At 36.8% G+C, this 12,060-nt stretch overlaps 1 protein-coding gene across 2 annotated transcripts in view; it reads right to left on the bottom strand.

Annotated features, from left to right (window-relative positions):
- AP3B1 (adaptor related protein complex 3 subunit beta 1) overlaps positions 1-12,060 on the bottom strand; it is a 160,504-nt gene that overhangs the window by 18,943 nt on the left and 129,501 nt on the right. For both annotated transcript variants that reach the window (XM_074166857.1, XM_074166859.1), the window contains 2 exons: positions 10,770-10,854; positions 107-204 (listed from right to left, as the gene is read on the bottom strand). In XM_074166857.1, the coding sequence (XP_074022958.1) occupies positions 107-204; positions 10,770-10,854 (183 nt within the window). The remainder of the gene's footprint in view (positions 1-106; positions 205-10,769; positions 10,855-12,060) is intronic.

The following is a 12,060-nucleotide window of genomic DNA, read 5'->3' as shown; positions in this document are numbered from 1 at the left end:
ACAAACAACTGTGCTGGAAGCACTTGCTGTACGCTTGGAAATTGAAAGGCACACAGCCCTCTTCTCATCCAAATACATTTTTTGAAGCTGCTGAAATGTTTCTCACCTTGCTCCGTCTTAAAGTCTTTCTCTGACATAGTGACAGGCAAAAGCAGTTCTCCAACAGGGGGTTGAATGTTAACATTGAAATGATCATCCTTTGTGCTGGGAAAAGAGAAATTACAGAGACTCAACCAAGTGCTTCAACACAGATTAATATATACATATCAGCTGCAAATTTACTATGAAGTCTATAAACAGTGTAAGAACTACCTGCGTGATTTCAATGTTGTTAATCCAAAAGCCTGCTTATTTCTTACATCAGTAAAGCTGATCCATTTTCTCCAGTACAAATGTAGTATTAATATAGTATGCATGTTGTTGTATATCTGAAAATGTACCTTTTACTCATATTAATGTTTATTTGTAATCTATAAGGCATCACACTCAAACTAAATGCTTGCAAAGGGCAAATTATTATGCATTTTACAATTCCTTTGAAAGAACTGTTGCACACAATTTCTGTCATCTGCCACAGCTGTCCCAGAAATAGGGCTAAACCTTGGAAAGGTATAATTTCAGACAAAAAGGATTATTATTCTCTGAAAAAAAACCCCAAACAAACCAAACAATAAATTTAGGAGTAAAGAAGAAGTATCCTCGATCACTGCAATTTCACAACATTTTGTGTATTTCAGCAAAAACACACAGCATATGGTTGATGTAAAAGCACACTGGAAAATTGCAGAATTTGAGGCAGTTTTTGTATTGGCAGAGAGTTAAAAAAATTACTATCAGTAGTAGCATACTACTACCAAATGCTACAGATTCCTCCTTAAGAAATAAATACCATACAGTGAACTTGCTCTCCCTATCCATTCAATTCTCTGAGTTTTCAACTATCTCTTCTTGAGTTCTCCAAGTCTACAGAAACTCAAGATACAATCACTCTGCTATGTTTGATTGACTAACTATACCATATGAGATTTGCGTCGCAATTCAGGATTAGTACATGCAATCAGAATCTTTGTTAATGCTTTGAGGCATCAGAAATTTTTGGAAAAGTAAGGACACTTTTTTTTTTTTGCAGATGTATCAAATAGTCAATACATACAATTGCTGATATGCCTTAGATACCCTACTTAAATATAATGATACGATCATTTGAATGGAAAATGTATTTCATCAATTAATATCCATGGCATTTAAACTCACCCCAAACATTTGTTACTGCTATTTTATAACAACTTCAAAATTCTGAAATAAGATAGACTGATGGAAAAAACAGCAGCAGTTAAATAATACAGAAAACATATGTGTCTCCCTCCTAAAGATGCAAGATAAGCAACCTGAAAACAGAAAAGCATTTTATGGTCCTCTTACTTAAAATTTTAATACTTACCATAATTACTCAATTTCACAAGCAAATGCTTAGGAACTAGTACATTCTTACTTTCTGACTTCTGATGTGTTATTGTTATGCTTATGGATGCAACTCAAATATGGGCTTTTAAAATAAAATTCAGCATTAATTCTAACTTTGTTAAAAATTATTATTTAGTAAACATACAGTGAAACAATCCCTTCAAACCTGGCTACTACTGTTTCCTATACAAAGGATCATTTATGAAGTGCTGCTTTTAAAAATTTGCTTGGCTAACAAATTCTCACTCTTTTTCCCCTATATTACTTTAAATACCATCCACCTCTAAAGTTATTAGCATACTAAAAGAGCAGGGATTGTTTGACTGGCTGGCCTGACCAAGAGCACTGTAAAATAAGGAATTAATATTTTTTTCTTTAATTTTTCCTTTGAAAACTGATCAAGAACTCCATCATCTTAGAAGCTGAAGGAAAGGTCTTTAATCAACTACCTCATAACTTCTTGCTGTTTGTATATACTACTTGGACTATACGACTACAACTTCTAACAATACCTTCACTGGTATTGTTCAACTGATAGTCCAACCAATTGTTCAACCAATGTTATCTATCATACTTAAGATGTGGACTACCTAATTCAGCATAAAATAGATAAACAGTTTTGTGTACAATGATTCATGTCCTACATGGACCGGACATGCCATTTGTACATAAACTTGACTTATAGCATCAATGATTAGATTGCTTTGAAATGCTTGTAACAATCTTTTCACAATAAAGAATAAAATAATGAGCACAATTTGGGTTTTCTATGGCTGTAACTGCTCAAGAGGACCACTCGACACCTCTGGTGTTAACAAACATTCCACTTGCCTTTCCCCTAGTGATGAAAAGGCTAATAGATGTTTTTTGATAAACCATGAACTTTTCACAGTCTATAAGCAGAGATTCTGATTGCCAGTTGTTCTTCAAACCACTTTGTTCTTAATTTCACTTTAGCTAGCATCTGGTTTACTTTGCATTACTTTAATTTCAGTGTACTTCAGTAAATTTCTTTTTCAGCCAGAGAAAACCAACCTTCTTTTTATCATTCTCTTTATCACACATTTACAGGCTAAATACACAGCTTTTTTTTTATTGAACTACATCTCTTTTACTACATCTTTAAAATTAGATATTACTAGATCTCTAATAAACAAAAGTAATTTCATAGTTCCATAGAACCATAGAACAATTCAGGTTGGAAGGACATCTGGAAATCATCTGGTCCTACCTCCCGCTCAACGCAGAGCCACCTTAGTTCACATTGCTCAGGGCCTTGTCCATTTGAGCTCTGAGTATCTCCAAAGATGGAGATTTCATCAGATATCTAATGGATAAGTTTAATAATAAAATTGAGTCTTACATTACAACTACATAATTCCCCCCAATACCTAGTGAACTAAATTCCAGTGTATTTAACTTATTTATTTATACTTCGAATACTATAATTAGTATAAATGATGTTTGAACAAAAAACTGCGGAAGCGGTTTGAAGCTTGAACATTAACATTTAAGAATCTGGCAGACAATTGGTTCAAGCTGCACTGAAACTTCTCTCGGGTGGTGCTGCTCTAACTTTCCTGGAAGACCAAGTTGAAGCAGCTTATCAGAAAAAAAAGCAAAGCTTCTCAAGTCAATAAAATATAACTGGTTTTAGATTTCAAAAGTTAAAGACTGCATTCTCTGGTATTAGCAAGTACAATTGAAAAGTTACATCCTTTGTGGAACATGTATGCTTAATGAGAAGCCTGAAGCAAGAAGCTCCAAAAGTATCAGACAAATAGGGATGTCTGAGAACTGTACCTCACCACTAGTTCACAAGATCTGTTTTGTATTTAATTGTGAACTTAGGGGCAAATAATGTCAGGCATCTTTAATCTTACTGTTGCCTTCATAGTTGTTAAACTATTGTATTTTTAAAAGAATTATACCACTTTCATGATGTAATTCCAAGGATCACATGAATTTATCTTCTGATGTACCCAATTAAGATGAACAAATGAGAGATGATAATGCTCCCACAGGAACACAGAGAGACTTACCATCTCTGTGATAAATGACAGTGCAAGACTAACATTCAGTCCTTTAGAAGACGCAGAGTTTTAACTGTTCTTCATATGGCTGCAGTGGGAACAGCTAGCACCTGTCATTCGAAACCAGTGTCCATTTCCCTTATTCCCTTTCTCTTCCCGCAATTTTTTTTTTAAAGGATTGGTTTCAAAGGGTTCCTGGGAAAAAATTCAGTATCGTAATAAAAGCCTTGAGGACAATGATGGCAACATCTTCTTTAAAACTAATAGAAATAATAATATCACTTGTAAATGAGTTCTTAGAAGATGTCACAATGGCAGTCTTTAAAGTTTTAATTTTCAAAGCTTTTAAAAAATTATTATTGTAATAAAAGGCTGGGAAATAATTCTTCTCACTATATACATTAACCTTTTTTGCTTTACTCCTGGTAGCTGCTTGACCCAGAATACATCTATCCAAAACCAGCTCACTATTTTTGTCTTGTATTCAAAAAATCTCCACAGATGATTAAAAAAAAAGGAATGGAAGAGGAAGACCAACACACTAAGTCCCTGCAAAACATGGAATGGAGGAGTATAGGAGACTTTGCTCATAGTCTTACTCAAGAGAGGAAAAGATGGCATCCTCCTTTTACAAGAAAAAAGGCCAGGGTCATAGAAGAAATGAGCATAGTTGTTTATGCCCAGCTTTGCTTTTTCCAGGTCAGTTATCTATCTTGATATATTTGTTTTCTGGAACTGGGCCAACTGACTACTTTAGAGTAATGAAGTAAAGAGAAGAGTACCGGATTGCTTGTCTTAATATCTAACATCTGTAAACAACTTAGTGATCTGCTGACAAAGCACTAGGGAAGGAAACAGCAAGAAACAAGTGAATATGCAAGTGACAGTGATGTGAATCACTGCATCTCTAACATCAGCTTTTAATACGTTCATAATATATTCCACTACATATATTCCATAACATATTCTACTACATAATTTTAATCAGATGCTTTTGTGCTAGCACCTACACCTGAATGCACTCAGTACAAATACTGACTGCTACCCAACTGATCCTCTTCATTTATTCCTCCTTGCTGGTAGAAGTTCTGCTTGGGAAGATTCCTACATCAACAGAGAGTGAGGTAAGAGAATTTCATACTACAAAAAAATCTCTTCCTTGGAAAACAAAATATAGAGCAAAAAGCTTCTACAATAAGGTAGAACCTGCAGACAGCAAACCGAACAAGGTTTTTCAAATCTCATTCATGGAATTTATTTCATTTAAGAAAATGCTATATTGTTCCTGCTACACCAGACTCCTCTGCAGAAATCAGCAAAACACTCACTTTATACAGTCCAGGGCAGATGAGGTGAATAGACAGCTTTCTTTTCTATCAGCATAACAACTGTAGAAGACTATGTAGCTCAAGGACTGGAACAGGCTGCTCAGGGGGTGGTTGAGTCACCATCCTTGGATGTATTTAAAAGATATGCAGATGTGGTGCTTAGGGACATAGTTTAGCGGTGGACTTGGCAGTGTGAGGTTTACAGTTGGACTTGATGATCTTAAAGGCTTTTTCTAACCTAAATGACTCTATGATTCTATGTACATAGTCCCAGCTCTTCTAATAACACTGAGACTTAGGAAATGCCACTATAAGGTAACCAGCCCACATTTGCAAAAAACCTCTGTCACACGTCACACTATTTTCCCATGATCTCATTATTCTGAGCAAGAATGGAAGGCACTGAAGTAATTTTCATTCCATTTCTCTTTCTTTTTGGGAGCTCCGACTACACTTTTTGCACATAAACCTTGAGAAAACTAGGGGAAGAGATGCATGGCATAGATACATTCCCTATGCCAAGTCATTTAAAAGAGAGCTAAACAACATCCAGCATGCTTTTCAAGAGAACAGGGAGAAGAGAACAGGGAGAAGAAAACAGGTTCTCTGTAAATTAACTTTATCTTCAAAGCTGTGGTTCTTTCATGGATTTGGGAAGAGGTAAGAGAATTTGGAAATGGGATGAAAAGAATAGGGAAGAAGAGGCAAGGACAAGCTTCCTTCTCCAGCTCTCAATGTTGCAAAGAGGACATCTTCCCTTCACCAGACACCTACACGAACCCTCACCTCCATCCTTGGAAAGGTGATGGAACAGCTCATTTTGGATGTCATCTCTAAGCATGTGGAGGAAAAGAAGATTATTGGGAGTGGTCAACACAGATTCTTGACCAATCTGATAGACTTCTCTGATGGCATGACTGGTGGATGAGGGAAGAGCAGTGGATGTTGTCTAACTTGACTTCAGCAAGACTTTTGATACTGTATCCCATACCACCCTCATAGGTAAACTTAGGAATAGTGGGTTAGATGAGAGGACAGTGAGGTGGATTGAGAACTGGCTGAATGGCAGAGCTCAGAGGGTTGTAATCCATGGTGCAGTGTCCAACTGGAGGCCTGTAACTCCTGGTGTTCCCCAGGGGTCAATACCGGGCCAGTTTTGTTCAACATATTCATCAATGACACAGATGAGGAGACAGAGCATATCCTCAGCGAGTTTGCTGATGACACAAAATGGGAAGGAGTCGCTGACACACCAGAAGCCTGTGCAATCATTCAGCAAGCCCTGGACAGGCTGGAGAGCTGGGCAGAGAGGAATCTAATGAAGTTCAACAAGGGCAAGTGTACGGCCCTGCACCTATGGAGGAATAACTCCATACCACCGGTACAGGGTAGGGGTTGACCTGCTGAAAAGCAGCTCTGCAGAGGGGGACCTCGAAGTCCTGGTTGACAAGCTGACCATGAGCCAGCAATGTGCCCTTGTGGCCAAGAAGGCCCATGGCATTCTGGGGTGCATCAAGAAGAGTGTGGCCAGCAGGTCAAGGGAGGTTATCCTCCCCCTCTACTCTGCCCTGGTGAGGCCCCATCTAGAGTCTGGGCTCCCCAGTTCAAGAAAGACAAGCAACTACTGGAAAGAATCCAGCAGAGGGCTGCAAAGATGATCAAGGGACTGGAGCACCTCTGTTAGGAGAAAAGACTGTCAGACCTGGGTCTGTTTATTCTGAGGAAGACTGAGAGGGGATCTCATCAATGCTTATAAATATCTAAGGGGCAGGTGTCAAGAGGATGGGGTCAGGCTCTTTTCAGTGGCACCCGGCAATAGGACAAGAGGCAACAGGCACAAATTGTAACACAGGGAATTCCATCTGAACATAAGGAAAAACCTCTTTACTTTGAGGGTGTCAGAGCACTGGAACAGGCTGCCCAGAGAGGTTGAGGAGTCTCCTTATCTGGAGATATTCAAAACCCACCTGGACATGATCCTATGCAACTTGCTCTAGGTGAATCTGCTTTGGCAGGGGGTTGGACTAGATGATCTCCAAAGGTCCCTTCCAACCCCTATTATTCTGCGATTCACTTTCTGGGTTTTACAAATGCAGACAGGAATCTGACATGCCAAATATATGTGCACAAAATAGGATAAAGGCATGTATATGGCATAACCCTCTGTCTCTGTAACCTTCCTTGGCATTCTTCTCTAGGGATTCAAACGCCTTAATTCCAAGGATCCAGTGCTCAATTCTGACATGGCAAAGCTCCCAAATCTTTTTTCCCCACATCTAAGGAAACTGGTAAGCTGTGAGAAAGACCTAAGGGTATCTGAAAAGTAGAGACATGCAAAATAACAAAAATAAAATAAGAGACAGTGGTAGGATTATTAGGATGGTGATTACTAGGAGCTCAAGGATACAAGAGAAAACACACCAATGTGGAAATACATAAAATCTGACAAAGGAAAAAAATTAAAATTCCACAGTACTGCATTCAGTCTGCAACATCAGGGATCTGTTCCAGCCTTTCCTCTGCTTACTGATGTCTACCTGCCTACCAAAGACAGTTCTCTTACTGGGATGGTGAATATAGTAATGCTTAACTAGGATTCAACAATTCAGACTACCTTGCATGTGAGTTAGTCAATAACAAATCGCATTACACTTCTAAGTTGTGTACGTTCTGCTTGCAGAATCAGAACAATGTAATCCAAAAAGAATGAGTAACACTCACAAAAATCTTTTAAAAGACTAAGTTCCTCCATTTATTCCTCTTTAACTTTCTGCTTCAGAGGCATTATTGTGCAGAACACCAGTGTGGCTGAAGTAGTGTGCCTCTCCAAGGAGACGGTACAAGAAAAATAGCAATGAAGAGATGTTCTCCTTACGAGTACATAGTGTGAGCATCCTAATACACATTCTAAATAAATGCATTAGGCACAATTTTCAAGTTAAGGCGTTTCACCTCTTTTTAATTAGATGTGTGATCTCAGTAAGCTTTGCTTAATAAAAACAGTTTTTATGAGGGGGGTCTTTCAAAGCCCAGCTCTTCGAACATCTCTCTGTAATGCAGTTTCTCCTGCATTGTTCTTGATTTGTACAACAAATTCAGAAACAGATCTAAATATTTTGTTACTCATGTTAGTTTTTTTTCTTTATACAGTTTGTATTTATTGAACTACTAGTACAACAGCACATCCCCAAGCAGAAAGGTGGTGTTTGCTATGCAAAACACACAGTCCATGATTGGCATCTAAGACCAATTGATCTACCCATTACCACTATCTCCCTACCCCCACAAGCTTTACTACAAAGCTATTGATTTAAACACTGCCGATCGGTTTCCATTTTCTGATTTTGGGCAGGCCAATTAAGAAAGTGAGTAATTGTGATTACACTGCTTCAGGATCAATTACATTTGATGCAAGACAAAGTGCTCCTCTTAGAACAACGTAAAGAAAATGATTATGATTAGGAACACTTCACTGCTGAACATGCTTCTAACAAAAATGCAAAATAACTGACAATGTCTTTCATAAAGATATGCTATCAGGAAATACAAGAATATCGACACCTTTGTATACACAGTATTTCAACTACATTTTGACAAACTTCTACAAGTCGTTCTTCCTTTTGGATAAAAGCTTTTTAAGAAGTGTGACAAGTTAAAACGGCTGCAGCAGAATTCTGTCAGACATTTCCCCCCAAACTTGCCGCTGTACAATTTTTTCAATGATATTGAAGATCAGCAGGATTTTGAAAAATACATGTTTTAACAGTAAAATAGCAAATTTAATTCAAAGGACATTTTGCCTATTTTTATACTAAGAACTAGTGTAAAAGAGACAAGGCCTTATCAATTAGCAAAGGAACAAAGTAAGCAATTCCTATTCTTAATTTAATTTTAAACTTAGCTTGAGCTTTGTCATTGGACTCACATTGTCCAAATCATTAAAATGAATACACCGCTGAGGTCTGAGGCAAATCTATTTACAGTGATGTTACTCATAGTCTGGTCGGTGTTCAGGAATATTGATCTGTCTTGTTTGTCTAATAGGAAAATAATAAACAATTACTAGGCAATGTTGGAGAAAGTAATCAGTTTTTATATATCACTAATACAGCAGACCTCCCAAAACATAAAGGTGATGATCTGCATAAAATCAATGTGTTATGCTACATTGCTTATCCTCATCACTACTAAGATTCTTAGCAATAAATGGTATAAGTTTGGAATCAAATCATTAGTATACTGAAAATATGTACTTGAAAGAAAAATATCCGCTCTATATAAAATATGCTCAGTTTATAAAGTAGGAACATTCTTTTTAAAAGAAAACCCCCAAACTATATTTAGGGAAAGAGAGCCTATCATTTTGAAGCAATTATGAAATTGCATTGCCTAGAAAGGAACTTCACTTCCCAAACAAACATAGCATCAGGCAACAATCCAAAGCTGTTTCCAAATTCCAGCAAACTGCATACAGACCAGCTACAACAACATGATGCACATAAACTACATGCTGCAGACATCTTGCTGGAGGTACTAATATTTTTTAAATGACTACACATGTATCCATTTTACAGGAAAAGGGTTGGGGGAGGCAGGAGGCGGAGGAAGGGGAGTAAAAATCAATGTTAAAACCTCCCTGATGCTAGAACAAGAAATTTTATTTTAGCAATGGTTCTTTTGGAGTCACTTGGCTACATCTTTATTAAGATTATCCAACTGTATTTAATAACCTGTAAGTTGTGCAAGCTGTGCTTAGTAGTAGTACACAAAAATTTCTACGGTATTCCAGAAAGAGAAACAGAACTTTCTCAAAGGGTTTCCTGCTTCCCCTAAACTGGAATGCAGCAACGTGAATACCCTTTTTTGTGCATAGTATAGGAAGTAGTGCGTCTTGCAGCAAATATGTAAAAAATCATTATTTCAAAATATGCTAAAAAAAAAAAAAAAAAGAATTGTGCAGATCTATTCAGTGCCTTTGCATAGTTTCAAAGACTGTATTTGCCAGAATAGCTCATAAAAGAAGGTGTCTAGCTCTCCCCCACCTGTTCATTCCTGATGTTTGGACACTGCTACTGTAAATTTTAACTGGTTTCAAATGTTGCTTAATAACGGAGTTCTCACTGTGTGAACAGGTTCCCTGCTAGCCTAGAATGCAACAGGAACTCATACAAAGAGGATCTTGACTGTGCCATTAATGAGCATAAAAGGCATAAATCAAGTATGTAAGTATATAAGACAAAATCTAGTTGGCCAGCCAGTTACTTATTTTCATTCTCTCTCTAATAATTTAAAAGAATCTACAGCATAAGGAATAAGCTTCTTTGGCCAGCAAATTTTGGAGTTGGCAGTAATGATACTTCATAAGCACTCAAGCTAGTAAAATTGCTCACACTATTTGCTTTTTTGTTGTGATTTCTTACAAGGAAGAACACACACAAAACACTCCAGACGATTAGTCAAACCTGACTGCTCCCTTCAAGGTGGTGTTCCTAAGAAGAATTCCAAGGATATGGGGAAAAAAAAAAATAATGCTCAGGAAAAGAAAAGTAATTCTAAACTGGAAGAGGAGTTCATGCTTCTATTTGGTATCATTTACAACAAGGGAAAAACACGACCTCTCAAACCCGACCTGTCAAAGAGTTTTTGAACTTACACGTGTGATTTCAAACCTAGATTTCAGCTTACCATGAATCTGTTGTTTTAGAAGCAAGTTCTAAAAAAATTTGGAAACAATGAAGAAATCTGATAATCCTTGTAATAGTAAAATCGAACACTACGTCTTATTACTCTAAAAACATCTTGGGTATACATCATGTTGTGAACTACTGTTCAATTCTTTAAATATATAATAAACAGCAAGTCTGCTACTGCCAAGTCAACTTCCAATATGCACTACTTTTGCCTTTCAAGAGCAAAAAATTACTCTCCCTCCCCAAGAACTCACCATAACTGGAAACTGGCCGTCTGAGTAGAATCACAGAAGTCAATACCCATTGAAACGGTAACGGATCCTGCAGGCTCAATGCACTCTACGTGAAAACATTTTCAACAGGTAAAGTACACATGCAAAGCAATAGAAGACCCAAGATGCAAACCCCCAAAATTCACACAATTAGAAAACCTATATTTAAAGAAAGCGCTCCATAAAAAGGAGCCAATGCTTGCAGTTTTATTTCAAGTAGGTATCACCCAAATGTCACACTTGCATGTTTAAGTGTCTTGGATCCCCCCTCCCCACGGTGAATGTTGCCATTTCAATCTTACAGCCCTGCCATCAACAAAATATGGTTTTGTATTAGAATAGCTAGGAAAATTATTTACAGAAAAAATAAAATTGAAAAATTGATATATGTTTTCCAAATGCTAGAAACACAAAAGGTAGTAAGAAGAACAGGGCATATAAACTGAGTTCTACATAAAGTGACAAAGAATACAGAAAATTTGCATTCGAGCCAGAAAAGCAACATTTTTGGAAGGAACTACAGATAACATATAGCTTATTTTCTGTAGAAGAAACCAACAGCTTCACAGGACAGGTACCACAATAATGTCTTTCTTAAGGAAATAAATACTTTAAAGGGTAGGATTGTGCTGTGGAACTCAAAACCTGAACTGGATAATTTATTAATTCCAGATTTTTTCATGTTTTTTACATGACAAAAGTGAATGCTACTGTTCACTATTATTGTAAGTACAGTATCTCCTGATCTGATTTATAGTATTACTAGTTTTCTACTGGTAAGCCTTTGTGACTTTATTTCTTTGAATGTTTAAATGGAATGATATTAAATTAGATTGATGGTCAAAACTAACTTGAAATCAGAACTCTGATTGAGGTTCATTTAATGAACCTCAATTTTTGCATTAAATCGTTCATTTAATGCAAAAATTAATATTTTTCCTAAAAGTTACTGTCTTGATCAAATATGTATCATTATCAAAATGCATATGTTTCCAGAATTTTAACTCTGAAATAAATGGTAGCATTGTACAATTGCTTTTGTAGCTACTTGGTGTAAATCTGTACAGCCTGTTAAAAAAGTAAGTATTTCAATAGTATAGAGCAATTAAATACCAAACATCTTTTAACTACTGAAATCTTTACTTCACTGTTGTGCTTTAAGAACTTTCTGTATTGTTCTAAGGTGACATGGATTTACATAGTAATGTAGCTCATTAACAGAGAAGAAATTCGTCTAAAGTATAGGAACTTGTGTCAAAAAGGAGTTTGTCTG

This window comes from Numenius arquata, chromosome Z (assembly GCF_964106895.1).
Source record: "Numenius arquata chromosome Z, bNumArq3.hap1.1, whole genome shotgun sequence".
Classification (NCBI taxonomy): Eukaryota; Metazoa; Chordata; class Aves; order Charadriiformes; family Scolopacidae; genus Numenius; species Numenius arquata.
The sequence above is the reverse complement of the archived record's forward strand: the minus strand, read 5'-3'. Positions and strand labels throughout refer to the sequence as shown.